The sequence below is a fragment of the Rousettus aegyptiacus genome, unplaced genomic scaffold (genome assembly GCF_014176215.1).
Source record: "Rousettus aegyptiacus isolate mRouAeg1 unplaced genomic scaffold, mRouAeg1.p scaffold_m13_p_6, whole genome shotgun sequence".
Classification (NCBI taxonomy): domain Eukaryota; kingdom Metazoa; phylum Chordata; class Mammalia; order Chiroptera; family Pteropodidae; genus Rousettus; species Rousettus aegyptiacus.
In genome coordinates, this window is record NW_023416309.1 from 13,712,214 (window position 1) to 13,738,443 (window position 26,230).

At 33.4% G+C, this 26,230-nt stretch overlaps 1 protein-coding gene across 4 annotated transcripts in view; it reads left to right on the plus strand.

Annotated features, from left to right (window-relative positions):
- Window positions 1-24,833, plus strand: part of PPP3CB (protein phosphatase 3 catalytic subunit beta) — a 44,071-nt gene extending 19,238 nt beyond the window's left edge. The window contains exons 9-14 of one of the 4 annotated variants that reach the window (XM_036223819.1): window positions 2,153-2,278; window positions 9,576-9,653; window positions 16,112-16,196; window positions 16,949-17,046; window positions 21,795-21,824; window positions 23,235-24,833. In XM_036223819.1, coding sequence (XP_036079712.1) covers window positions 2,153-2,278; window positions 9,576-9,653; window positions 16,112-16,196; window positions 16,949-17,046; window positions 21,795-21,824; window positions 23,235-23,413 — 596 coding nt within the window. In that variant the 3' untranslated portion in view covers window positions 23,414-24,833. The remainder of the gene's footprint in view (window positions 1-2,152; window positions 2,279-9,575; window positions 9,654-16,111; window positions 16,197-16,948; window positions 17,047-21,794; window positions 21,825-23,234) is intronic. The other 3 variants (XM_036223820.1, XM_036223821.1, XM_036223822.1) reach the window with 3 other exon arrangements.
- The last annotated feature ends 1,397 nt before the right edge of the window (window positions 24,834-26,230 follow it).

A 26,230-nucleotide genomic window follows, 5' to 3' on the forward strand; every position in this document is an offset into this window, starting at 1 on the left:
GGGGTGTGTATTATAGTAATTGGGTTTCATTTCACTTTGAACATAGCTTATTGACAGATAATACCAAAGGATCTTAATTTAGTTAAGTGTGTGCCAAGAACATTGAAGATAAGCTTGAGTATGTTTATGTAGTTCACATTTTCAGCCTATTCTATTTTGACCTGTCTGGAATTCAGTTGACTATGCCATAGTTTCAAGGCTCAGACTGGAGTGGATGTGCCAGGGTGAAAGAACAGACTTTTAAAAGTATATTTAGAGAGATAATGAGGTCATTGCTAAATATGGGTTGTGGTGTGAGTTCAAAAGAGGAGCAGAATAAGAGTTCTGTGGATGATTGGAGGTGATGGCTAAATCATTAAAACATTTGCCTGAGGTCAAGCAGTAGCATGCTATATAATAACTTTGATACAATATGCTGTGAGAACATAATACTATGTTAATTACCAAAAGAACCATAATACTGATGTTAACTGGCTAATCTTTAGAAGCTAATATCAGCGCAGCCTTTAAGTAGGATGCTAGTGCTAAAATATTATTTTAAATTTTATTTTGGTTTATAAATTTTTAAACTTCTATAAAGTTACCTGATGAGATGTGGCTTCATTTTTGAGGAGAAATGTAACTGAGTTTTGACTACATTCTCAAGAACAGACTCAAGTACTACATTTAACTTTCTACAATGCTCTCATTCATCTCAACTGTGACCTCCCCTTTCAGTATTAAAGGGGCTAGCTAGAGTTCAGTGCTCAGTTGATTACTGCCTTGTCCTTTGTTTGACTCAGGAGGTTAAGGATCAATTTTCTTAGTACTCAGAAAAGAAACTCACACTATTGAATCTGTCTTGTCAAAATCAAATGTCTTTTGGTAGTGCTGAGTCTTTACATAGTGTTAATGATTTGAGTGCTTCCGTGGTATTGGTATGTTTGTATTGTTTCATTCATATTGTTTCATGTAAGACAATTTTCTAGATTCTCTAGTTTTTTTTAAAGCCGAAAGCTTAGTATCAGCCTTTAATTTCTGAGGCTAAATTTAAGATACTTTTTTATTTCATGGGAATTTCATAAGAGAACAAACATATTACTTTTGACCCTATTATTAGCCAGAATCTCAAATCTTAGAATTTAACAGCTATATTTCAGTAGTTTTCATTAAAATGAAAAAGAAAAGTAACCGACCACATAGTTATTATATCTGCAAAGCATTTTACATTTTTACATGTTTTCATGCAAAATACATTCTCTTATCTTAAAACAAACTTCTGAAGTAGGTGGGGTGAACATATTAGTCCTATTTTATAAATGAGAAACAGGTTAGTTAAATAATTTACCAAGCATTGTGCAGCAAGTACTTGTCATAGCTCAGATTAGAATCTAGCACTCTCTAACCCAGTATTCCATAAAATAATATAACCAGTGACTGAAACTTATGTCAGTTAATTTAAAATATTATTTATATCAATATATCGAAACATTAGAAAGATATCCGAAATTGAGATGAGTATGGGTTATTTGGTTATATTTTCTCTTTTGGTGTTTTAATGGACGTTTTTTTCTAAATGAAGTAAAATATATTTTTTTAGTAGTTTCACTTGATTTTCCATATGAAATGAAGTAAATACATTCATACATTTTTAAGTAAAATATTCTACATTGTTTTTTTTCTTTTTTTGTTTTTTCTGTTTTTTTTTGGGGGGGCGGCATTTGGTTTGGTTTTTCTTTATTACCATTTAGCTATACTCTTCAGGTTACCTGCAACTAAAAAGGGCTCTTAAATTCTTCCAACTTTTATGAACTTTTAAACCTAGAAAATTGTTCATTGCCATTCTGTGTTTCCTCTAAAAATTGAGTTTTCACAATTTTGGATTTAATAAAAGTGTATTTATCATTGGATCATAAAGTAAAACATTCTAGAAAGAATCTAGAAGTTTGATTAATAATAATGTGACACTATGACTATGCTCTACATAAAAGTTTGTTAGACAACAAAAAGTGTGTTATTACTAAAATTAGTTCCTACCTCCCTCTACTAGCCCTCATTCCACTCACCCCTTGATTCCCTACTCAGTTAAAAAGATATTTTTCTGCTTTTATGTGTTTTAGACATTTGGAGCTAAAGACAAATTGTTACATTGACATTCAAACTTATCTTGCAGCTGCTGTATTAAAGTATGAAAATAATGTGATGAATATTCGACAGTTTAACTGTTCTCCACATCCTTACTGGTTGCCCAATTTTATGGATGTCTTCACATGGTCTTTACCATTTGTTGGAGAGAAAGGTATGATTTTTATTTTTTAAAAAGTGTTTTATTACTGTTAGATTTACTCCAATTTACTATCACAGGCACCTACTTGCTAAAGGAAGCTGAAATTTAGTTTCACTGTGGGTACAGCTCTTCTTGTGTCAGTGGGTGTGGATCTGAGAGCCTCAAAGATATTTTAGTTAGCTGTTTACAGCCCCCATGTGATTGTGTCTGGGGGACTGGGAGACAACTTATAAATAGCCTGATGTTGTCTTCAGCTGTTGAGTTTTCTTTTTTTCTTTAGCTTAAATCTTTTATGAAGGTTAGAGGGATAGCTTTGCTTTTATTGAACACTGTTGTGTGTTTTAACACCAATATTGGGGGCTGTAACAGCAATTTATGGGATAATTACATAGACCTCGTTTTGGGCAATGTTAGTCATTTTATAGTAGTTCTGTACTCTGAGAAAAATGGTAAAGAGAAATTCACATTCTAACCTAATATTTCTTCTCTATAAAAAATATGTATGTAATTTTAGTGGTAATGCTTTTCTAATAATTTAGAGGGATACTTATTAGTATATATTTAATAGGTTTTTAAAGAGAACATAAATGCTATTTATGAAATTTTGTTTCTTTGTTTTGTTCTAGTTCTGTACAATTCTTAGAATTTTCTTACTTTATCACATTATTTTCCAATTTAGTGTTAATTTTTTCTACAAGGCAATGCCTTAGTTTCCATATGTGGAAAATAAGAGTTTGAGAATACAGACATGATTGTAAAACGTTTTGTTCTATATCCCTCTCTATTTTTTCTCACCTCTTCCATGTTATAAAATGTTTCTTTCTGTTTGAAATGTTACTTCTGCCAAGGCAATTTTTGGTTCTAAAATTCAGTGTTAATACTTAAATTGTGCATGTTAAATAGGTCTTTTTTAGATTGGCTTCAGTTGTCATTTACTCAGTAGGTCAACACTAAGTTAATATGGAGATAGAGTTACCCACTTTAGCATTTGAGAAGGGGGCCAGTAAAGGGCTTAGGTGCAAAGGATGCATTACACTTATAACCTTCTATCTTTGGTATATGAGAAATAGTTCAATCATAGCATCATCAGGCTAAAGGGAATTTAAGAATTCATCTTACTCATTCTTCTACCTCCAGGCTATACTGCAGCTCAACTATTTTAATGTGATATGAGTGGAGTGGGGGGCGGGGGTGGGGGGGATGAAGTGAACAGGGAGGATAACAGTAGGAGGAAGATGGATATTTCATAGATTCTCATTTGATTCTCTGATGCTTCCCCAGTAAGGTAATATTTAATTATATCTAATTTAAATGTTTATGCTATGAGTGTTTAAACAAAGAAAGAATTAGAGATAATAGTTTTTCTCAACTAATGCACTTTTTAAAAAATTTATGTTTATTAAGTTTATCGGGGCAAGATTGGTTAATACAATTATATAATTTTTAGGTGTTCATTATCATTTGATATCTGTATATTGTGTGTTTACCACCCAAAGTCCAGTTTCCTTTAACTACCATATATTTGATCCCCTTTATCCACTTCACCCTTCCCCTATCCCCTTATATTTGACCCCCTTTACTCTGTCTACCTCTCCCCTCCTCCGCCACCCCACTAGTAACCACTAGTCAGTCCATAGTCCATGTCCATGAGTCTCTGTTTGTTTGTCCTGCTCATTTGTTGCTTTTAGGTTTATGTCCCACATGTAAATGATACTCAACTTTTTCTGTGATTTTCAACTTTTTCTGCCTGGCTTATCTTGCTTAGCATGTTTATCTCGCCATCCATCCATGTCATTGCAAGTGGCAGTATTTCATCTCTTCTTATGGCTGAGTAATATTCCATTGTATATATGTACCACAGCTTCTTTAGCCAATCATCTATCATAGGACACTTTAGTTGCTTTCATGTCCTGTCCACTGTGAATAATGTTTAATGCATCTTTCAAAAACCAGGACATCACAAAATTTTAGAGCTCATGGTGAGCTTAACAATCATGTAATCTAATTCCTTTTGAAAGATGAGAAAATTTATCTACTTTCTGTGATTTCTCTTAAGTGAAGATGGAGAACAGTAGTTTTGTATCAGCTTTCTTGCATTTGAAATCTGCTACTAAGTGATCCTTTGTTCTACTTTTGCCACTCTAAATTATCTATTATAAGGTGAGAAAGTATTCAAACCTTTTGACCATTTTTATTGTTTTTCTATGGATCTTCTCTAAATTACATCTTTCTAAAACTGAAGCCCAGATTTGAACAGTATATGCAAACAGAATCCTGAACAATGTTCAGCACAGTAAGAAAATTTTCTCAGACTTGTTGCATACTTTTCCATTTTAGTACATGTTAACTGTTTAGATAGTCTGACTACTTCTTGATTCTAATGAAAATTTTCTTTTGGTGTGAAAAGCAGCAAATGATATCTCATTTGTTCTACTTCAGAAAAGCCAGTTTGACACTGATCCAGTTCCTCAGAAGAAACTAACCACAGCCAGAGCCTTCCTGAGAGGCTGGTTTAATTTTAAAGTTAGATGAAAACAATGTTTTTTAACCTTCTGGGGGATTTTTATTTCATTAAAGGAAAATTTATATTGGAAAATTTCCAACATATACAAAGGTAGAGTGAATAATATGAATTCCTATGTACTAATGACTCAGCTTCAACAATTATCAAATCATAGCCAATATTGTGTCATTTATATCCCCATCCACTGATCCCAACCCCCACACCCCACACTTTAAGACAAGTCTTAGCTATTTTTTTTGTACCTGTAAATGTTTTAAATGAATCTCTAAAAGTAAGGACTCTCCTTTTAATTAAAGTCACTACACAAAAACATTAATCTCTTAATTCAAAACCCTTTTGAGAATCTGATAAACGTTATGAACTTTTGCCCCAGAAAAATTCATGTACACATACATATACATTTGTACATACATATAACATTTTCAGGGTGCTCAAAGATCTAAATTCAGTTGGGTAGCCCCTCAGGTTTATTGGTCCCAATTTAAGAACCTGTCTTCTAGAGGTTCCAATATGGTATGATCTTCCTAGAAGGTCATACCTATAAGATTTATTCATTTACTAGATTTTTTTTTAAGTGTGTTTTATTCACGGTACTTAGGATATAACAATACAAGTAAGATATGGGTCTTTGCAGATTCATAGTGGACTTAAGCTACCAAAATGATGATAAAATATCATGTAATAATCACTCTCAGGTAAGCATAGTTTTATAGGAATTAAGAGAGATTATATCCATCAGAGGGATTAAAGTAGCATTTGAACTGGGGCTTGAAGAATGGTAGAATTGTGCTAGTAGATAGTGCACAGGAATTCTAGATAAGAGAACTTCCCAAGCCTGAGTCTGAAAGCAAGAAAGCATAAGGTCACTGACAAATGTTGAGGGGTTCAATTTGATTAGCAAGTAAGATGTATGAAGGACAGGAGTAGAAAAAGAATGAAAATTTAAGTCGCGATTAGATTGTGAGTATCTTGATTACCACACAGAGAATTTGGAACTTTGATAAATGATGGGAAGCAACTGAACGAGAATATGACCATGATAGTCATTTAGAAAAACTACTCTGGTGAAAGGACTTGAAGGAAGGCTAGAGGTTGGGAGACCTTTTGTGAAGCTGTATCAAGAGTCAAATGAAAACATAATGAAGTTGTGGTAGTGTTAGGACAGCAGGCGAGAACCACAAGAACTATAGAAGTAGAATAAGTGAGACTTAATAAGGATTGCATGTTTAAGGTGAGGGAATGGTCGGATGTGTTGAGTCTGGTTATGATAGTACCATTAACCACCCTCTGATGAAAACCACTGTCATTCTTTCGAGCTCTCACTCTGGTTATAGCTACTCTTCATCTTTATTGGAATTGCTAGGCTTTGACCATGTCATTTTCTTATTAGTCAGACCTCTCCTTGTCTCTTTTAACATGCCCTCAAATTCCTTTCTCTCTTGTTTTTCTGCTTTGTTTGTCATATAACTCACCTCCAGCAAAGTCCAGCTATCCATTTTCTCCATTCTTACAGCCAAGGTATAGAGCATTGCTAGAGATATTTATGCATCAAAATATTTGATTTCTAGCATTAGCTGGGCTCTCAAGAGTATTCAACATCCTTTATGTCACTAGTCTGCTTTGTCTCCCATTTCCTTTAGGGTATAGTTTAAATTTTCATCCTTCTTTTTTCAAACACTTTCTTTTTCCAGCCACTTCCCTCACTCTCAGAGAAAACACATACCATTAGTGGGAGCTTTCTCTACTTACTGTTTTTCTGTTTTATAAGCTGAATTCATCTTGAATTTTTATCTTGTCCCTGGATTCAATTATCCTTCTGCTTTTTTAGGAACCTTGCTTCATCAGTTAGGCCCTCTGTATCTTCAAACTTTCTCTACTAAACACTTGTATACATTATTTCAATCTATCTGATATTTAAATTTAAAAAATTTCCCCCACCTGGTATCTTTCTTTGGCTACTCTTATGATGTTACTCTCTTGCCTTTCCTTCACAGCTAAGCTTCTGGATGAAAAGTACTCTATACTTAAAAGCTGCTGTTTAGTATATAAAAGGCTTCTGGTAGCTTTCAAGATAAACCTTAACCTGTCACACATGGTTTTTAGACCATCCCCACATTCTCTTTCATATTGTCTTACACAGCACAGCCAATTTCCTTGATATGTTGTGCTCTTGAAGTGTTATGCCTTCATTCTTTTAAATTTTTTCATAACAGCTTTATTAAGATATAATTCACATACTATAAAATTAACCTATTTAATTAAATTGGACAATTTGGTGGTTTTCGGTATAGTCAGAGTTGTGCAGTACAATCAATTTTGAAACATTTTCATAATCCTCCCCAAAAAAACTTTGTGTCTCTTAATAGTCACTCCTCATGCCCACCCCTCCTTGCCAGCCCTATGCAACCACTAATCCCTTTTCTTCATAGATTTGCCTAATCTGGACATTTTACATAAATAGAATCACATACTGTGTGGTCTTTTATGACTGGCTTCTTTCCATAATGTTTTCAGGGTTCATACATGTTGTAGCATGAATCAGTACTTTATTCCTTTTTGGGACCAAGTAATATTCTATTGTATGGACATACCACCTTTTGTTTATCCATTCATCTTTTGGTGGACATTTAGTTGTTTCTGCTTTTTGACTGTTATGAATAATGCTGCGACAAACATTTGTGTACAAATTTTTGTGTAGACATACTTTTTCATTTTTCTTAGGTATAGAACTATGAGTAGAATTACTGGATCATATGCTAACTATGTTTAACCTTTTCAGGATCTGCCAAACTGTTGTCCAAGGCAGCTATGCACTGTACATTAGTCCCAGTTTTTTCATATCTTTTCCAACTTTTGTTATTATAGTTATCATATTGTAATTAAGTTGTCATTGTAGTTTTGATTTGCATTTCCCTAATGAATGATGATGTTGAGTGTATTTTCATGTAGTTATAGGCCGTTTACATATCTTCTTTGAAGAAATGTTTATTTAAATTCTTTATTCAGTTTTAAATGGGTTATCTTTTTATTTTTGAGTTGTAAGGGTTCTTTATGTATTCTAGATACAAGTCCCTTATTAGATATTTGATTCACAAATATTTTCTCCTATTTTATGGGTTGTCTTTTTACTTTCTGGATGGTGTCCTTGAAACCATTGCCTAATCCAAGATTTACCTCTATGTCTTCTAAGAGTTTATAGTTTTAAGTCTTAACATTTAGGTCTTTGATCCATTTTCAGTTAATTTTTGTATATGGTGTGAAGTGGGTGTGGTCCAGCTTCTTTCCTTTGCATGTGGACATCTAATTTCCCACTACCATTTCTCAAAAAGACTATTCTTTCCCCCAATGAATTGTTTTGGCACTCCTGTTGAAAATCAGTTGACCTTAAATGTGAGGTTTTATTTCTGGACTCTCAATTCTGTTCCATTGATCTATATGACTATTTCATACTCTTTCTAACTTTTATTTATAGAATGCCATATCTGTCCTTTCTACCTGGCAGACTCCTACTTCATGATTCCTCTGCCTTCCTTTTCCCAGATCTTTTACATAACCTGTGCATACTTACAGCATACTGCTCATCATTTGTGTGTGTGTGTGTGTGTGTGTGTGTGTGTGTGTGTGTGTGTTCGTGCGTGTCCTTCAGTAGTTAGTAAGCTTTTGGAGAGTTGTGACTGGACCTTTTATTTCTGAATCCCAGAGCTTTAACACAGTGTCCGACATGCGCTTTGCTATTAATATGTTTATAGGAGGAATAATAGGGACAGTGTTGAATTTTGTTTTGGATGTGTCCATTTCTAGATGTCATCAGAACATCTAGGCATTTTTATTTATTAATTGAAATTTTCTTTTTTATTTACTCAAATATTTATTGGATGCCTGTCATGTGCCAGGCATTATACTAGGCTCTGGGTAATACAGTGGCAAACAAAACAACACTCTGCATACTGTCTACTAAAATGAAAGCTAAAATGAAGCTTTCATTTTAGTAGACAGTATACAAATAGTTGAAGATTGTTGCTTATCAAAACCAGCAAGGAAATACAGACTTTGAAACGAAAGGTCAAGATTGGTGATATAGAATTTGGAATCATCTTCAGAAAGGTGATACTTTATATATAGGAATGGATGGGATCACCAAGAAATTTGAGCATGTAAAAATATCAGTACTGCAAAGAGAATCTTCAGAATATTTAAATTTTGGGGAAAATGGTTTAAAACGTAGGAAAACCATGACTAGAATCCTGGAAACCAAGTGAAAAGAGAAGGGAAAGATATAGAGAATGGTAAAGGTGGATTAAGTCTAAGAAAGAACCATGGGTTCAGGTTGTTAGATAGTCATTAGCAATCTTAATTAAGTTTCAGCAGAGTTACTGGAGCTAGTCTTTAAAATATTGAGTCCTGGAGCTTTTGTGCAATAGTGGAATTGTGCCATGATTTTTTTTCTTACTCCTTAATGCTATATTCAGATATGAAGAATTTAAATGTATATATGTAGATGTTTTTCATCTCTTTTCTTATCTCTGTAGGGCTTCATTTTTTTTTTCTGAGAGACCAGAAAACTTATTCCATAAAGAATCTCTCTCAGACTTGTTATACATTGAATTTATTTTATTGTGAAACCTTTGTATCTTTTAATTCCATCATTTCTGCTATCAGAATGTGTTAATCTTCTTGGGTTAAAAATCATCTGACCACTTATATGAATAGTTGCTATGTATACAGATAGACAGTGAATATGGGCAGCTAACATATAACTTTTTTGTGTTTTTTGTTTTGGAATAGTGACAGAAATGTTGGTTAATGTTCTGAGTATTTGCTCTGATGATGAACTGATGACTGAAGGTGAAGACCAGTTTGATGGTATGATTACACATTTTACTATTTTTTATTGTGAAATGTATTTTAACTTGCCAGCTTCAGTACACACTCATTTGCAAAATATAGTTATTGCTTCCAAATGACTGTTATTTGATAAGCGACAAGTCACTTTTTCAGATATTTATTTTAAGATTTTAAAATAATTTTGGTGATTTTATTTTGTTTTTCTGTTAGTATGGGGAAGAAGATGAATTTGGGGGAAAGGGAAATTTGGAAGAAAGATCAGAAGGAAAGGAAAATTGATGGTTTAAAAGGATGTGGTTCTTCATGAATATAGACACTGCTTAGAGAAGGAAGGATAAAAATGGTTTTTATTTCCTTGGTACCGAATTCTTAGTGCATCAGAAACATACTTGAACCTCCAGTGTTAGTGTTTCTTCTTCCTTTCAAAAACCAAAGTAGGCTGTCCCAACTTATGAATGGTTGTGTTCTAAGGAACCACTTGTTAGTTTAGTTTGAGATTCAGAAAGCATTTTTTTCTATAGAAACAAGGTTATATGTAGTTGTTAGTTCTTATGTAAGCCAACCAGCCTATGTACCTAATGTGCATTTATAATATAAGTTAATACCATGGAAACAAAATCCCTTTTATTGCTGTTTTGAAATTTTTATTTAAAACTTTTAAATTTAAATATTTGTTTAAATTTAGTTGTGTAAACAAGGATGTAAACAACTTGTGAACTGTAAACTATTTCCTTCTATATGCCTCTCGCACCTTTGTTGTAGCAGTTTTCATAGTTACAGTCAGTATACATATGTTTCCATGTATTAAACATGGTTTACATATCGGTAAAATTTAATCGCTATGTATTTCTAAGTGTATTAATATATAATAATTTTCATAGTTTATTTCATATTATTTGGCATTTGGGTGGCTTTAAATGTTCCTTATTATGAATAGCATGCAATAAGCATATTTGTGCAAGTTTTTATTTTCCTTTTTGGAATAAATTTCTTGAAGAGACCTATAGAGTGAAAGAATATAAATTTTAGCTTCATTATTTTAGCTATGAACTACCAGATTACTTTGCAAAAGAATTGAACCAATAGGAAGTGCTTCCAGCAATTAATCCATAGACCTATTTCTCCACAGGCCCACCTCATTGGTTTTTGATCATTTTACTTATTTTGCTTGGTGGCTACCCAGTAGTAAATTACAGTTGGTTTAATTTACATTTCCTTGATTTCAGTGATGCTAAGGAAAAAATTACTGTACTTTTCCAACTGTGTAAGCTATCCATTATAACTGATCACCTATCAAGTAAAATCTAAGTAAAAACTATTTAGATATTTTTCTACTTACAAACAGGTTTTATTTTTAAACCCTGTTGTAAGCCTATTTGTTCAAAAGTACAAAGTGGTTGTGTACAAGTGTCTTCTTATTGCCATCTGTTGGTGTCAGGTAGAGATGTGCTTTTACTCTGGCTTGTAGTTTTGTTAACTGAAATAAATTCTTTATATCAGTTCTTTTCTTGGTTTGGGTAATAAGCTTTAATGAATAATATTTATTTTTCCTTATTTTAATTCTCCTTTTCATATTCGTATAGAAGTTTTTAGTTCTAATATATCTTTTTCCATAAAATTTTTAGATAGTGTTAATTAAATATTTCTTTTCCCTATTCTGCTACCACCTCTCTAAGACTAGGTCTGGGTTTAGATTCTAGTTCCTTAAAATGACTGTGTGGTCTCAGGCAAGTTACTTAACCTTACTGAGCCTCAGTTTTCTTATCTTCAAAATGAAGATAATAGTACCTACTTTATAATACAGATATTGATATAACGACTGAAATAATGTTTGATACATAGCCCACTAATGTTTTCAGATATATTTTTCTGTTAATTTTTCAGATTCTGAGAAATATCGGAGTTCTAATTAGTGTTACATTAAATCTATATCTAAATCTTGGAAATTAAAAAAAAATAATATTTAGCTTTCTAAACTAAGATCAAGATCTCTTGCTCTATATAATTAGTTCATTTACTATGTTCTGTTTAATATATTTGATATATAATTAGTCCATTTGAAGTTAGTTTTTCTCTAAAAAAAATCTGTTATTACCAAGTTAATACTTTAGTACTTTATATTATTATTATTATAACTGGTATCTCAACATATTTTCTGTGTATAAAGTAATTATATATTTGTGGGTTTATCTAATGTTCAATAACTTGGATCAGAAAAATTATTTCCTACGGTAATTTTTATTTTGTTTTCCTTAACTTGAAAATATATCATTTGCATGAGGCTGATATTATTATTTATTTTTTATATTTTTACCTATTATTTCTTTTTATTCTTTAGAAATTTGTATCAATAGTGCCGACTGTGATAAATAGGAGTGGTGATAGGTAGTGCTTTAGTCTTCTTCCTCTAATAAGAAGGAAAAAAATTTCCTTGTTAAGTCTAATATAGTACTTGGTTTAGTATCTATGATTTATATGAATATAGACACTGAATCATTTTTTGGGATTCAACCAGGAATAAATATAAAATGTCATTATATTCCTTCTAATGAGATTTAATGTGTCTTATCAATATTTTTCCTACCAATGATAAATTATGCTTATTTATTCACTTGTTATATCATTCTTACATTCCAGAGATGAATCACATTTAATCATTAAAGATTAATGATTAATCTTAATGAGGCAATGCAATTTAGTGGACAGGTTCACTGATTCAGGTGTCTTGGAGCTACCATTATACTAGCTGTGTAATCTTGGAAAAAGTACCTAATTTCTCAGGATCCATAGATTGAGAAATAGCATGAAAATTCTTTCCTACTCTTAAGTAATTTAAAAACTCGGGAGCATCATTTATGACAGTGTTTCTATGGGAAAATACGCGGGGTTCTTCATTTCTTCACCTTTATACTATCAAGTGTTAGGAGCTGGGACTCCAAGAAAATTTTAAGAATATGGGTCTGGGAGTTTGCATAGAGAAATGAGAGTGTTTTAAGGGAGAAAGAACATTGAGGAATGGAGGTATAGGGGAGGAAATTAGGATAGATACTAGGATAGGGTAGGGAAAAGAGCTACTGGAACTAGGTTTATTTCCCTTCCTTATTCATATTCCCTTATTTCTTCCCTTTAAGTCTGTTCATCTTCTCTCCTTTCCTTTCACCACGATAGCATGCCTTATGTCTTCTCCTTTTCCTTCTCACCAGTGGAACCATCCTATGGACTGGGCCTGGGGAGAAATCTGACTTAGAAAGAAAATTTGGTGGGACGGGTATTGCTGTGGAGGCAGAATAAGGGTTTAGCTTGTCTGTGGGGAAAGGGAGAGAGCAAGGTTGGGGATTAGGAAGGAAAGAGTAGTTTTTCTATATTTAAGTTTGAAATTGAGTAAAGGAATAAGTTTCTCTTCTTAAGTGATGGTCTTTGGTTTTGTATGTGTGAGGTTATTTTTAAAGGAGAATTGATAAACATGTTACATGTATAAATGCACAAGAGTTCATTTTAGAGGTATTATTTAATTATTAAAGAAAAATATTTGAACACTGATTTCTGTGATATTTAGAATGTACACTATTTCAGATATTTTTATCTTGAGTTTAATAAAGGAAATACGTAATCTATGTGCTGTAGTTTTACTAAACTAAAACTTTGCATTTCCTATAATGGAATCACGTATCTCAGCATTAAAATAGAAGGTATGGAAAGCCCAAATGAAACATCTCTGCTGATTTGAAACAATCTGTTGCTATTTCCTCAAAAAAAAAGTTCCTCAAACTCCCAGGTTCTATTAGGAACAGAAGGTACATACTGTTGATCCTGAGTATGTGCAAAAGTTCTGCAATTCAGATTCAAGAAATTCTGTGCCCTTGTTATGGATTGTGGGAGGCTTAGGCTTTCCTTTATTGGGAGTGGATGAGGTTTTCCACTGTGGTAGTTTATAAAGTTACCAACATTTCTCTGTATATACTACAGATTTTTGCAGATGTTGGTGTCCTGAAGAACCACATGAGTTTGTATCTCATTTGTGTCATTACCTTTCACTTAACATACTTCCATGGGTGACGTACTTCCTTAGGGATATCAGTATAATGTGCGATTGTTGTTAGCACAGTCTTTTATCAGTCTTATGTGTTTTTCACGTGTATTTTTCTGTCCCTAATTTGTCTACTTTCATTAAATATTATAGTCATTCTTTCTATAATTTCTTCTGAACACATATCTTTTAAGAAATCTTTCCTTTAGAGCTTTACACAGTGGCATCCTTCTTTTATTCACCAGATTCCACAGTAGTACATTTTTCAAATTTCAAATATAAGGGCCTTCATTTTTCTCTTTCTTTCTACATTCATTCTTCAGTACCACTGCCAAGTTAAATCTCTATCTTTTTATTTGTCTCAACCACCTTTTCTCCATCATTCACTTCCTTTTTTCTGGACTCTCCATCTGAAGAACGGCTCATATATGGCAATAAAAAAGGTACAGACCAGACAGAGTAACATTGTTTTGAAATATGACTTCATAAGTTATCCTCATATCCATGTAAGTTAGCACATTAGTTGAGTACTGTTTATGCAGAGTCCTCTTGGGCCTTGTGCAAATTTAGTTTAAGTTTTATCTAAGTTAGAATTTGATGTTTTTGGAAGTCATATTCCAAGATATCTGTCTTTCTGTGCATGGAAATATTTTCCCTCTTTTTCATTCCTCTTGTTTTTAAATTTCATTCTTTTGCTTATTTGTAATGTTTTGTACTTTTCCCTGCATGATTAGGGGTGTTTGATTGTCTGTCTTATTCCCCAGAGTAATTTTACTGTGGACATTTACTTTAATATTATGCATGACATGTTTGTAGACTGATTTAAAATCCTGATTTGTACTGTTTTTATATTCCAGTGAATTTTTAAATTTGAAATCAGTATAGTTTACATATGACTGATATATAAATTAAGACCGAAAATATGAATACACCTCATTACAGCCATCTTTCCCCATCCCTGTACTCCTTTCCTATTTAAAAAAAATTCTATTTCAAAACAAAATATCCAAAATGTCCTATTATTTGAAGAGGATCAGACTTTATGTCCTTGAACAAGACACTTAGTGAACTTTGTCTATAAAATGAGGAGATTGAACTTTGCACTATCTCTTAATGTCTCTTCAAATTCTAATATTCTATGATTCTGAGACTTCTAGTAATTTTTTTAACATCTTAAAAATACTTGTGTAGTGCTGGGGTACCTGCATAGTTTTTAACTTGTAAAAGCTGTAGCTTCAGTGCTCATAATATTACCCTTAAGAGCACCATAAACATGGTCATGGAGCCTATTTTCTCTAAAATATGATTTTTGTTTTCATCTTTGAGATTGGATTTCTTGTTCTGTTTCCTTGCAGGAAGGTCCAGTCATCTTCTTAGTTAATTATATGTATTTGTGGGATGCTTGAATTTTAAATGAAATGTTCTAGCCCAGAAGACTATGGTTGTTCAGATCTCTGTATACCTAAAGCCCCTTTTGATCTAGTATCTTTAGCTTTTCCTTAACCTTCACAACCATGGTGCTTCCAATATGTGTGTTTTCATCACATTGAAGCACAGTTCTGCGGCAGCACACTTGGGTTCAGAGTGGTTCTAGTTGCTATATATGAGATGACAAGACTGATGAGATTGTTGTTGTTCTTTCTGGAGACCCAGGGAAGGAAGATAGAACCTTTCGGTGTTCGGTCAGCCAAAGATCCAGTTATTTTGGTATATTCTCTTCTGTATCAGTCAGTCATAGGCAGCACAACTGACCCTTTAGAAATAAAGCATTAGTGATCTAAATTTTAGCCATGTGTTTTCTAGGGAGCCTTTTCTTATTGCTCACTATCCTTGTGTCATAATCACCTAGGGATGTAAGAGCTTGTATATATTTGCATGACCACAGGGGATACCTAGTCCATGAGGTTGTGCATAGTTCTGGGTCACCTGCACAGTAGTCGCTTCATACCACTGTTTTTAGACAGCAAGGGAGCTTATTTTGTCATAGTATGATAATATATTTCCTGTCTGCATGTCAACAGCTTTTATAATAGTTAAAGAGAAAACAGACTATAGGCTATTACCAATTCTTATCTGTTAGTTTGCATGTCATGTCATGAAAATTTAAAACTCTAGGATTGTTGTTGTTATTACTCCATCCTCTGGTTTGTGATACAGTTGGGCTTTAGTTTCTTTCCCGTTGCTGTTTTTACTGATTAGTAGTGTGAGAGTCATAGTTTCTGGATTACTTTTCTTTTGTATCTGTATCAGATCCCAGTATTAGACCAGTGCTGAGTTAAACAGTGAAGGAGTGAGAAGCTTTTTGGCATGACTTCATCTAGTCTCTTCCATGTGCGCTGGTGGCAGGGGGCTTGGCGTTGGTTCAGATGAGTATGAAACAGGCTGAAAGAATGGTGCAGATGTGAATGCCCTAAACTTGAGTCTTTCTTTCTATTTATTCCATTGAAAGTAGGTTCAGCTGCAGCCCGGAAAGAAATCATAAGAAACAAAATTCGAGCAATTGGCAAGATGGCAAGGGTCTTCTCTGTTCTCAGGTAATAATACATTTTTCTGAATATTTGTTTTATAGAAATTACTTTTATTGTATTTTGTTACAAGCAGTATCCTGTTTGACATCTAAAAGCAATGTAGTAGCATTCTTCCTATAAAGAAGTTAGTTATACATTTACATATTGAAGAGAGGAGCACAAGTTCCTTCGAAACTAGGGTTTTTGACCATTGTGATTATTATTGCTCACCTTTGGTATCTCTTGCCCTTCTGTGATGAAATTACTAAATCTACACATTGAAAATTAGAACAGGATAAGAAGGAGGAGGCACTTTTTAGAGTATTCCTGATGAACTTGTTCATCTGTATAGGAAGTCTCTTTCGCTGGAGCCACAAATTGTCTTCCTGAGATTAATTCAGGAAGACCAAGTTTAAGGGTGTACATGAATGGATCAGTCTTTAAAATTTCATTTGCAAAAGTGATTACATCAGACATTTGAACTTTAAAGCATATAAAATACTGTATTTTCTTAAATGTATAATGCCCATTGATGATGAATCTCACCATATATTGAATAAAACTTTTCAGGAAAAACAATATATGTCTCAATTATAAGGTAACCCTCATGTCTGAAACATTTAGAATATGGAAAAATCTATATCTTGGAATTAAGAAAAATATGGTAATAGCAGTGCATATCATAAATGATATACATGGCCTACATCTGGACCCATCTCCTCTTTTAAACTAAGTACTTGTTGGAAGTCTCTGATGTTTGTTATATCTCTCCACTCCAGGGAGGAGAGTGAAAGTGTGCTGACACTCAAGGGCCTGACTCCCACAGGGATGTTGCCTAGTGGAGTGTTGGCTGGAGGACGGCAGACCCTGCAAAGTGGTAATGATGTTATGCAACTTGCTGTGCCTCAGATGGACTGGGGCACACCTCACTCTTTTGCTAACAGTACACATAATGCATGCAGGGAATTCCTTCTGCTTTTTAGTTCCTGTCTCAGCAGCTGACACAGGCAGAAAGAATATTATATGATAGGTAGTGTCTGATTAATAATCTGACCAGGGCAGAAAAGATAGAACGGGTACTCATTTCAGTTGAAAATAATGGTCAGTCTGTCAGCTTTTTGTGAAGTGATATGGGAGCAGCTCATATCATAATGTCTGAAATATTTATTCGTTTGTCTAATGCACCTTTTTCTTTTAAAAGACCCAGTTTCAGAATGTGAATCAAGGATATACCATATCATATTACTAAAATGGAAATGTAATTCCAAGTTTCTTATTTTTTTAATTTATGTAATTGTATTAGACAATGCTTCTATTATCAAATAGTTACTTTTAGAATTAACAATCTGCTTGGGCCCCAGAACATTACTTATGCACTTACTTGCCAAAAGATTTGTGCAAGGTTTTGTATCCTGGTAAATGATGCCAAAATTTGTTTTCTGTGGTGTTTGTCAAATGTTCTATGTATAATTGACTGTCTGTAACATGCTGTTTCCTTCCTCTGCAGATGTAGCTGCTTTCCTAAATCTGTCTGTCTTTCTGTAGGTTAGCTGTATGTCTGTAAAAGTATGTTAAATTACTCTTTCAGACACTTGTCTGTTTTTTGATGTAGAAGCAACTTTGTAGCACCTTTTTTTGAGGTTTGCTGCATTTGTTGCTGCACTTTGTGCATTCTGAACATGAATGTAATATTAGATGTAAGTCATTGTTATAAGAGGTTGAATTTAAATCCTGTAAGTCAAAATCGAAAGGGTGTTATTAAGTGTGCCTTTATTTTGCATGAAAATAAAAAGAATTATACATAAAGCATTCCTGTAATCTGGCTCATTGAATATTTTTTGTTAAAAAAAAATAACTTTTTTTGGCGTAAATATTTGCATAAATACTGGGTTAACTTTTTGAAAGCCCATTAAATAGAAGAGTGTTGTGAATATTATAGACTATATACGCAGTAACTCAAAGTCTAGATTTCTTTTCCTTGCAGTTTTTGGAAAGCAAAAAATTGTAATATCAAAAGCTTAATTTATATGTTTTATTGTAGGCACTTTTGACAGCCCTCCAAGGGTTATTGCTCTATTAAAACAGGCAGTGGCAGATCAGATGTTTTCCTTAGTCATGATTACCAGTTTCTTTTTGGTGTTACAATTAGTGAAATTTTAAAGCAAAAAGAAAGTTTTAACTTAAATTTTTGAATAAATTTAAATTAGATTGGCTTTTCACAATTTTATTTTGTTCAGTCTCATAATAAATGCTTAAATAAATACAATTTTCCCTGTAGACAAATAAGTTCTACTTATAGTCTATACACGTTCTATTTTATATGTTACTGTGTTGTCTGCTACCACCACTGGCATATGTGAGAAATACAATTGTGTTTGAAATTATAGTTTCAATTTTTTAATCTGAATGAAGTTTGGTTTTTGAATTTTTAAAAATCTGCTTTTATTCTCTGTATATTCCTTGCCCTATGTTTTTCTTATTGTAAACATTAGGAAAAAAGAATTAGAAAAGAATATGATTAAAACAAATGAAGATCTTAAGCATTCAATAAAATTAGCAAGTGTTAATAGAAAAGGATGAATTTTGATAGCTTGAAAAATGTTATACCTTTCTTCCTTTTTGTTCAGAAAAGGAAAAGAAAACTGAAAGAGGCTCATGCTTAAATAAATCTACACTACAATCATCTCTCAGTTATCATTGGATGTGTTATTACTTTTGCAGTGTATCCACAGCAAACCTCTCTTTTAGATTTCACAATTAGCACCTGCTAATAACATGCTTTGTTGGCAGCTCAGCACTTCTGTTCTTAATTTGCATGCAGCCCGAAGCTCAGTCTTCCAACTTTGAAATCACCCCAGCTGCAGGGAGAGTTCAAAAGACAACTTGACTGAAGGGACTGTCTGTTTCCAGCATAGAGCAAGTTACTGGACAGTGCTGAGCTTAAGGGGTCCAATTCGGAAACCTGATAAGCTTCCTAGCCCTAGTGATGGCTCTTGATAGTGTGGTTTGACCATTTGATTGAAGTGATTTCCCTAGCATAAGATAAACTAATTTTGAAACAAATAATGAAACTCATACAAAAACTTCAACTTTGTGTTTTTTTTAATTTATCTAACTTAAAATTTTAGTAAACATGTTTCTTGATGTGAATAACAGAATTAAGTATTACAAAAAGAAAGTCTTTTTCTAAGGCCTGAGTCCTATTGTCAGAAAATAAAAAATTGTTTCCTCAATAACTTTAAAGTTAATTTATGATCTGGTTTTCAAGTATTTTAAAGAACTACACAACTCTATTGGAGTAGGATTTGATATTCATATTTTATATGCATTTTATTCATGGAAATTTGATTGGGAGCTACATTGCTACCTTCACCGAGACCTATATGGGAAAATATGTAAACATCTCTATTTTAATGTCAAATTTCTCTTTATCATTTATTTATGCTGTGTAGTAGTGTGGAATACAGTTTTAACCAGCACTATACTCAAACTTATTAAGGCCATGTCAAGATGCCCTATAAAACTGAAAACAAATAGAGAAAAAATTATACAGATAGATTTTGCAATCATCAGGTCTCTTTCTTTCTAGATTAATGTTTAAGTTCCAAATCACCTTTCAATTTTAAGCATTTGAGCTTAACATGGTGCGTACTTTTGAGTCATAACTATTTTATATTCTGCAAAGGATTTAAGAGCATTTAGAGGCCTCAAGAAAGAACAAAGAATATAATTTGATCTAGAAAATGCTTTTACTTATCAAATTAAAAGTCCATAGAATAATTTCAAAAGTATATTGTCACTTTTCATAATGTGAAAATTTTATTAATAGACTTTTAAATTATCGATACACTCATATAGATACTAATTCTTACAGCGGTAACATTTTTTATTTTTAATTGCCATATATAATACAAGTTATACAATATTTCATATAAAATCACTTCTGTTAACACACACACTTGAAAAATATTCTGATTGGCATTTTATTTTTTCCTCAGTTTCTGAATTATAAAGAAAACTGTCTACATTTTGAAGAGTAATAGTTCTAGGACTGATAAGTAGAGATGGGTCATTTATCCCAGTTTTCTATTTGGGAAAATTCCAAGAGTATTTTTCAAATGTACAGGGCTAGATTTTTTTAATGGTGATTTCTACAATGGGTATACAATAAGTATGACTATTTTCATTTGTAATATAATTTGAAAGTTAAGGAAAATTAATTATCTTATTTAGTGTTCATCTTTTGGGCCCCCAATTCCTTTTACTATCTGGTTGAGATCAACAACCTTTTCTAATTTAGGCTACTTTAATTCCTTGGATTCATCAATGTCCTTTCACATTAATAACTTTAAGATAAATTTATCATTTCTAAATCATATGCACTGCTAAAAGTTTGTTTCAAGAATAATTATTCTAATTGGCCTTATTCTAGAGAAGCAAAATAGAAGAGATGGGGCATTATTGTTCTAAATATTCTGAGTATGTTCACTTTGGGTAAACTTGGGAATTGGCCATATTGTCAGACAATATTGTCCTCTTCAATCTTTGGTCCTGGTTCTCAATGTAAGTGGTTATAATTTGAACCCAGAAATGAACCAAAGGAATATTTGAATATAAAATGTATGACTAAATATGTTGAAATTCTCTAAGTGGGGCAGAGACAAGCTTTACCAAGAATGCATTTCTTATTTATATGGCCTATACGTATGTCCATATCATGAAATAATTAGGATGTATTGCCTTTAAGACCTCACTTCTGTCTCTTAACTCCTCTAGTTGGTAGCTGGGTTTGAAAAAGCTGTTCAGTAGCCTTTCTGTCTTTACTGGAGAATTCAGGCTTTAGTATCTGAGTTTGTGATAAATTGAACATAAATGGATTTTTTTTAAGGCTATAAGATGTTAATATCTTTAGATAAGTGGAACACCAATGTTAGAATAGAAAGGAAGTTCCTAGTAGACAAGAGGGGTCCTTTTAGGTTACCTACAAAGAACAGAGCTGCAGACCTTTTCTACTTAGAGGTAACTTACCAAGTTTACTGCCCTTAAATTTCATTGCAGCTATACCAACTTTTGCAGCTTATGCTTTGCGCTATGAGTCAGAAGCAACAGGAAAAGCATTGCTGACCTCTTCTAGTTTATATCTTAGGGAACCAACTCGTGATGAGTAGTATTTCAGTTAAACATGAAAGTAAAGAATGTCTTGTTTGTTCTTCTGCTACAATTCTACCATCATAATTTCACCCTTGAGAATTTCCTTGTGATTGTGATGGATCTCATATAATAAACATGTTGGAAAATTCTAAAGCCATCAAAATACTGAATTCAAGATGGGTAATTAATACTGGAGTGCATTTGCATGGGTGCTGAGGTGTCTGTGTTTACACTAGGTCTATGTGTTCTGTGCTCTGAGTGATGTTGTCATAGTGCTGTGTTTAAACTGTGCTGTGTCAGGATTTGGGGAATTTGGATGGGGCTCTCTAATATGGGTACTATTTATGTTAAATTATAAATGATTATGTAGTATGGGGTACTGTGATATTTTAAGTGATCATTGCCTTTTCTGTACAATATGACCCTTCTCATCTCTCTCATTCATTTTGCATGCCTCTGCTCACTTCTGTACAGCCACAGTTGAGGCTATTGAGGCTGAAAAAGGTACGATCAGAGTCCTTGCGCTGGGCAGAGATCTGTGGTGTGTGGGTGGGCATCAGAGAATGTCCTATGGGTGTGTCTTATTCCTAGCTTGCACAGCCCAAGATGAATCAGACTCACTGACTCATCATGTTTAAGTCACATTCCTCTTTCTTTTTTTTTTATCATAAGGACTAGTTTCCATAGTAACAATCTGTTTTATTTCCCTTTTATAGTTTTATTAAATGCAACTAGCATTTAATGGTCCTGAATTCTTTAGAGTGCAGCATGTTATGCTATAATATCATAGCATTTAAATTGGCATATAAAGATCTATTCCATATTTTGCACAATTCTGAGCTACTCAGATTATTTCTTTCCTAAGTGAAACCTCCTCTGGATAGAGATTTGTTTGTTTTTACTCATTTTAGTAATTTGCCTGAGAGTGCAGAAGCTGTCGCTGTGATTTTTTTTTTCTTTTTTGCTGCAGTTTGGGCTAGTATTTGCTGATAATATTATATTCATGTATATCATGTATTGGCTTCACATTACACATGGCTAATTGCTTTGCTGCCCAACCAATTACTTGGTTCACATGCACAGACTCTGAGTCCCAGGGATTACACAGATTAAAGCAACCAGATTATAACCAGTAGTATGGAGGTCTTTTCTATGCACCTTTTAATAATGCAAGATACATCATTCCAGATGAAGTAAATGAGAAACTATGACTAGATAATTGCCGTGTTTTTTGTGTGTGTTTTTTTTTTGGGGGGGGGGGGTTGGGAGGGGGAATGGGTTTCCAATGAACATGGGTTGAATGACCAGTGAATTAAAGACAACAAACATCTCCTAAGATTGAAACTATAAATATTTTTTTGCTATCAGCCAAACACAGATCTAACTCCTGGAGGTATTTTCCACCTTTTTCATTTCATATTGGTGATGATGAGGTGATGATACCTTGACCTCCAAGATAATTCTGATCTGCTAAATTTTAATTTAACCTCTTTCTCCTCCCAATATCTTGGTACAGATTTGTGTGTTGAGGATTAACCTTGTTTAGCCTCCTCACTTGCCCCTCCTCTTGATGCTGCCTTATTGTGATAGTCACTGATGATCTTAGGGTCTGAGGTAGGAGATAATTGGTGCAGTAGAAATCAGACTAAGACCCTGAGAACATTGCCTGGAGGTTATTTTTGTATTTCTTTAAAAGGGTATGCTAACACTTGTCATCTATGAAGCTATCTTATTTATATTTAAATGTAAACATTTCACATTTTAAAGGGATATCTGGAATGGGATAGGATTCAGTTAAAGTAAGATTTAACAGTTGCTACATAGAGCTAATTTCTTTTTAAAAATCATTAATTGTTTTTGAAATCTCAGAAATGTTTTTCAATTACTGACTTATCAAATTTGCATTTTGTTAAGCAATACGAGGATTCTCTCCACCACATAGAATCTGCAGTTTTGAAGAGGCAAAGGGTTTGGATAGGATCAATGAGAGAATGCCACCCCGGAAAGATGCTGTACAGCAAGATGGTTTCAATTCTCTGAACACCGCACATGCCACTGAGAACCACGGGACTGGCAACCATAGTGCCCAGTGACCCACGGCTTCCCAGGGACTCTCACATCTCGGGCCCCAAATGGACAAATCACCCAAGGAGCTGGAGGGGTCGGCCAAGCTGACTGTAAATGTCACAGTCCCTTTGGAGAAACCATTGTGCTTTTGAGACCCCAGCCCTCTTCTGGATGGAGGCTTGAGGGCCCTGGGACATGTTTGTGCTATCTAATAAGATTGGGTCATCGCTGCCAAGGTGGAGAGCAGTGAGCAGGGGGCTTGGGGCAATTTCCAGTGGAGGGCAACTACACCTCCATTTATGCTTGTGGTTCACACATTTAAGTTTACAAATGAGATTTCTTTTTTCCCTCAGTAGACTTAGATTTTGTTTTCAACCATGACTTCAAATACAAGCCTAAGAGCTAACATGGATTTTTTCCCCCCATGAATTGTCTTTAAAGGATGAATTAGCATGGTCTTAAAATACATTTCTGAGGTTACTAAGCTGTATATTGAATTATGAGCAAAATGCTGAGAAACCCAGTTGGCATTTATACAAAATGATGACCTCAGGTCTATAGTTCTTAAATGTGGCTAATTCTGTAATATAGTCTTGGTATTTTTCAATTATGAACATATAACATATTTCTAGGCAGATTCTCTTACTTGAATACAAATCTAAAATCTTTTTGCCCAGGTCTTTTGAGATTTACACTCCAGAGATTTAAGAAGAAAACCTCTAAAATTTCAAAATTAAGAAGAATTACAGAATTACTCATTTAAGATACTTTAAAAGAAGTTTGTACATTGTCAAAGTAAATTTTAATTCAAATCATGTCTGTAAAATTTGATGTATTTTGTGTATGCATGTTTTCATTTTGCAAATATTTAATATATAGACCTATGATGTACAGGTACGACATGTGTAGGTTACCTAGATGTTATGAGAAATTTAGTTTATTGTGAGTACTCAAGTTGCTTAAATAGCCACCAGGATGATTTGCTGCTGGCTTTCTATCATTTTTATGTTTTGATGCAAAGGAAATTTTAAAATGTTCTGGAAATGTTTTTGATTAAGCAATGCAGCATAGAAGCAACAATGGTGTTCAATCATTCAGTTGTTAGTGGAAGCATAAAAGTCAAGACTGCATGTTGAACATTTTTTTGATAGCTACAGAACTGCTTGGTTAAACTAAATGGAACCATGTGCTAATTCTTCACAATTATTGACCTGTATTGATTGCCACTGTAGTTTGGTATTTCCCTTTGCTTTGGTGGCCTGCTTCCCTCATGCCCTGGAATACAGCTTAGAGCTCCAGGCAGCGGAACCATCTATTTTGTTTGCCAGAAAGTGCACCCTGTATGGTCTCCTGTCTAAGTTGGAAATATTATGCATGTGCAGGACTATTGGAGTATTTTATAAACAGTAGCACACAATAAATTCCATGCATGGGCCGCTGCTCCTATCTCTGTGTTGGGTTTTATTTGAAGATGTAGTCAGATTTGAACTTCTCATGCCAATCAGAAAATCCTGGTAATAGAATTGGGCTATATCCTTCAGACATTATCTCATGGATAGTTCATGGTAAGTTGATGAATTAAATTCTTCATAAACTTTGCTTTTTTTTAAACTTTGGTTGGTTACTCTTTTACATGAACATTAGTAACTAAGCACTAGAGGACTGGATGCCTATTATAGGCCTCCTAAATCTAATTAAAATCACTGTTTACCTAACTTTTAATTGAAGGAAAAATGTCTAGAATTTTGTTACAGTGGTATTGGAAATTTAGTGGGTGTTTTAACAATAAGAAAGAAGATATTAGTGATACTGCATTTTCCTGATATTCCTTTTTTGTCATGATCAAAATAAATACAGATTTTGACAATTGAGGGAAATTAGGATATTGCTCAACATTTTCTAATAATATAATCATATAGCAACTTTAATTACAGCTTTCAATAATAATTATAATGATATACATTATAAAGCATTAATTTAGTTCAAGATACATGTACTTGCCTAATTCCAGGTAGCAAACATCTAAAATTGATGATTATTACAGCTTCTACTTGCTATAATATTAAAAGTCCATGAACTGACTTTAAAGTTACTACGCACTGCATATCTTAAAGATTCTTCTTGATGTTATTGTTTTCTGAAAACTGCATCTCTAACTTAGCAGCTTAACTAGTATATCAGTACCAAGAACTTCTTAGCATGTAGGTCCATCACAATAGTATTCGTGGGAATTATAGGTAAATATAAAGCATCATTAGCAAACTAAGAAGAATTTTGTGTTAATGGTAACAATTAAAAAGAAAGAGAAAGGAACGCAACTGAGAAAAAGTCGTATACATGAAGAGTGGTAGACTATGACCCAGTGCTTCACAGACCACACTTCCTACCTGTTGAATAGGAACCTCTTTCTAGTCTTCTTAACTAGTTTCACAATGAACCATAGAAGTATTTTTAAGCTTTTTTTTTTTTAATATACACCGTGATGAATACAAATTGTATCTACCAGAGCAAGTAGTGGCGAAGGTAAAAGTGAATATTCAATATCAATTTTTTTCTGCATAGTATCTCTCTTTATATCCAAAGATGACACTTCTGAGTTAGAAAAGACAATCTGACTTCTTGTACCTTCTGCAGTTGAGCCCTTAACAACTCAAAAATCTTTAGATGTTCTGCCAGTTACATTTGAAATTGACCTTTGCTTAAAGTGGATCGCCCCTTATTTTGTTCAGGATTTTTGCCTATTGCAACTGATTTTCCTTTGTCCATAGCTGTTCTTTATGTTATGTAATGTTTTGTTGCATCCTTAACACTTCTTCCACCTTTTCTGCTTGTAGTTTGTGCTT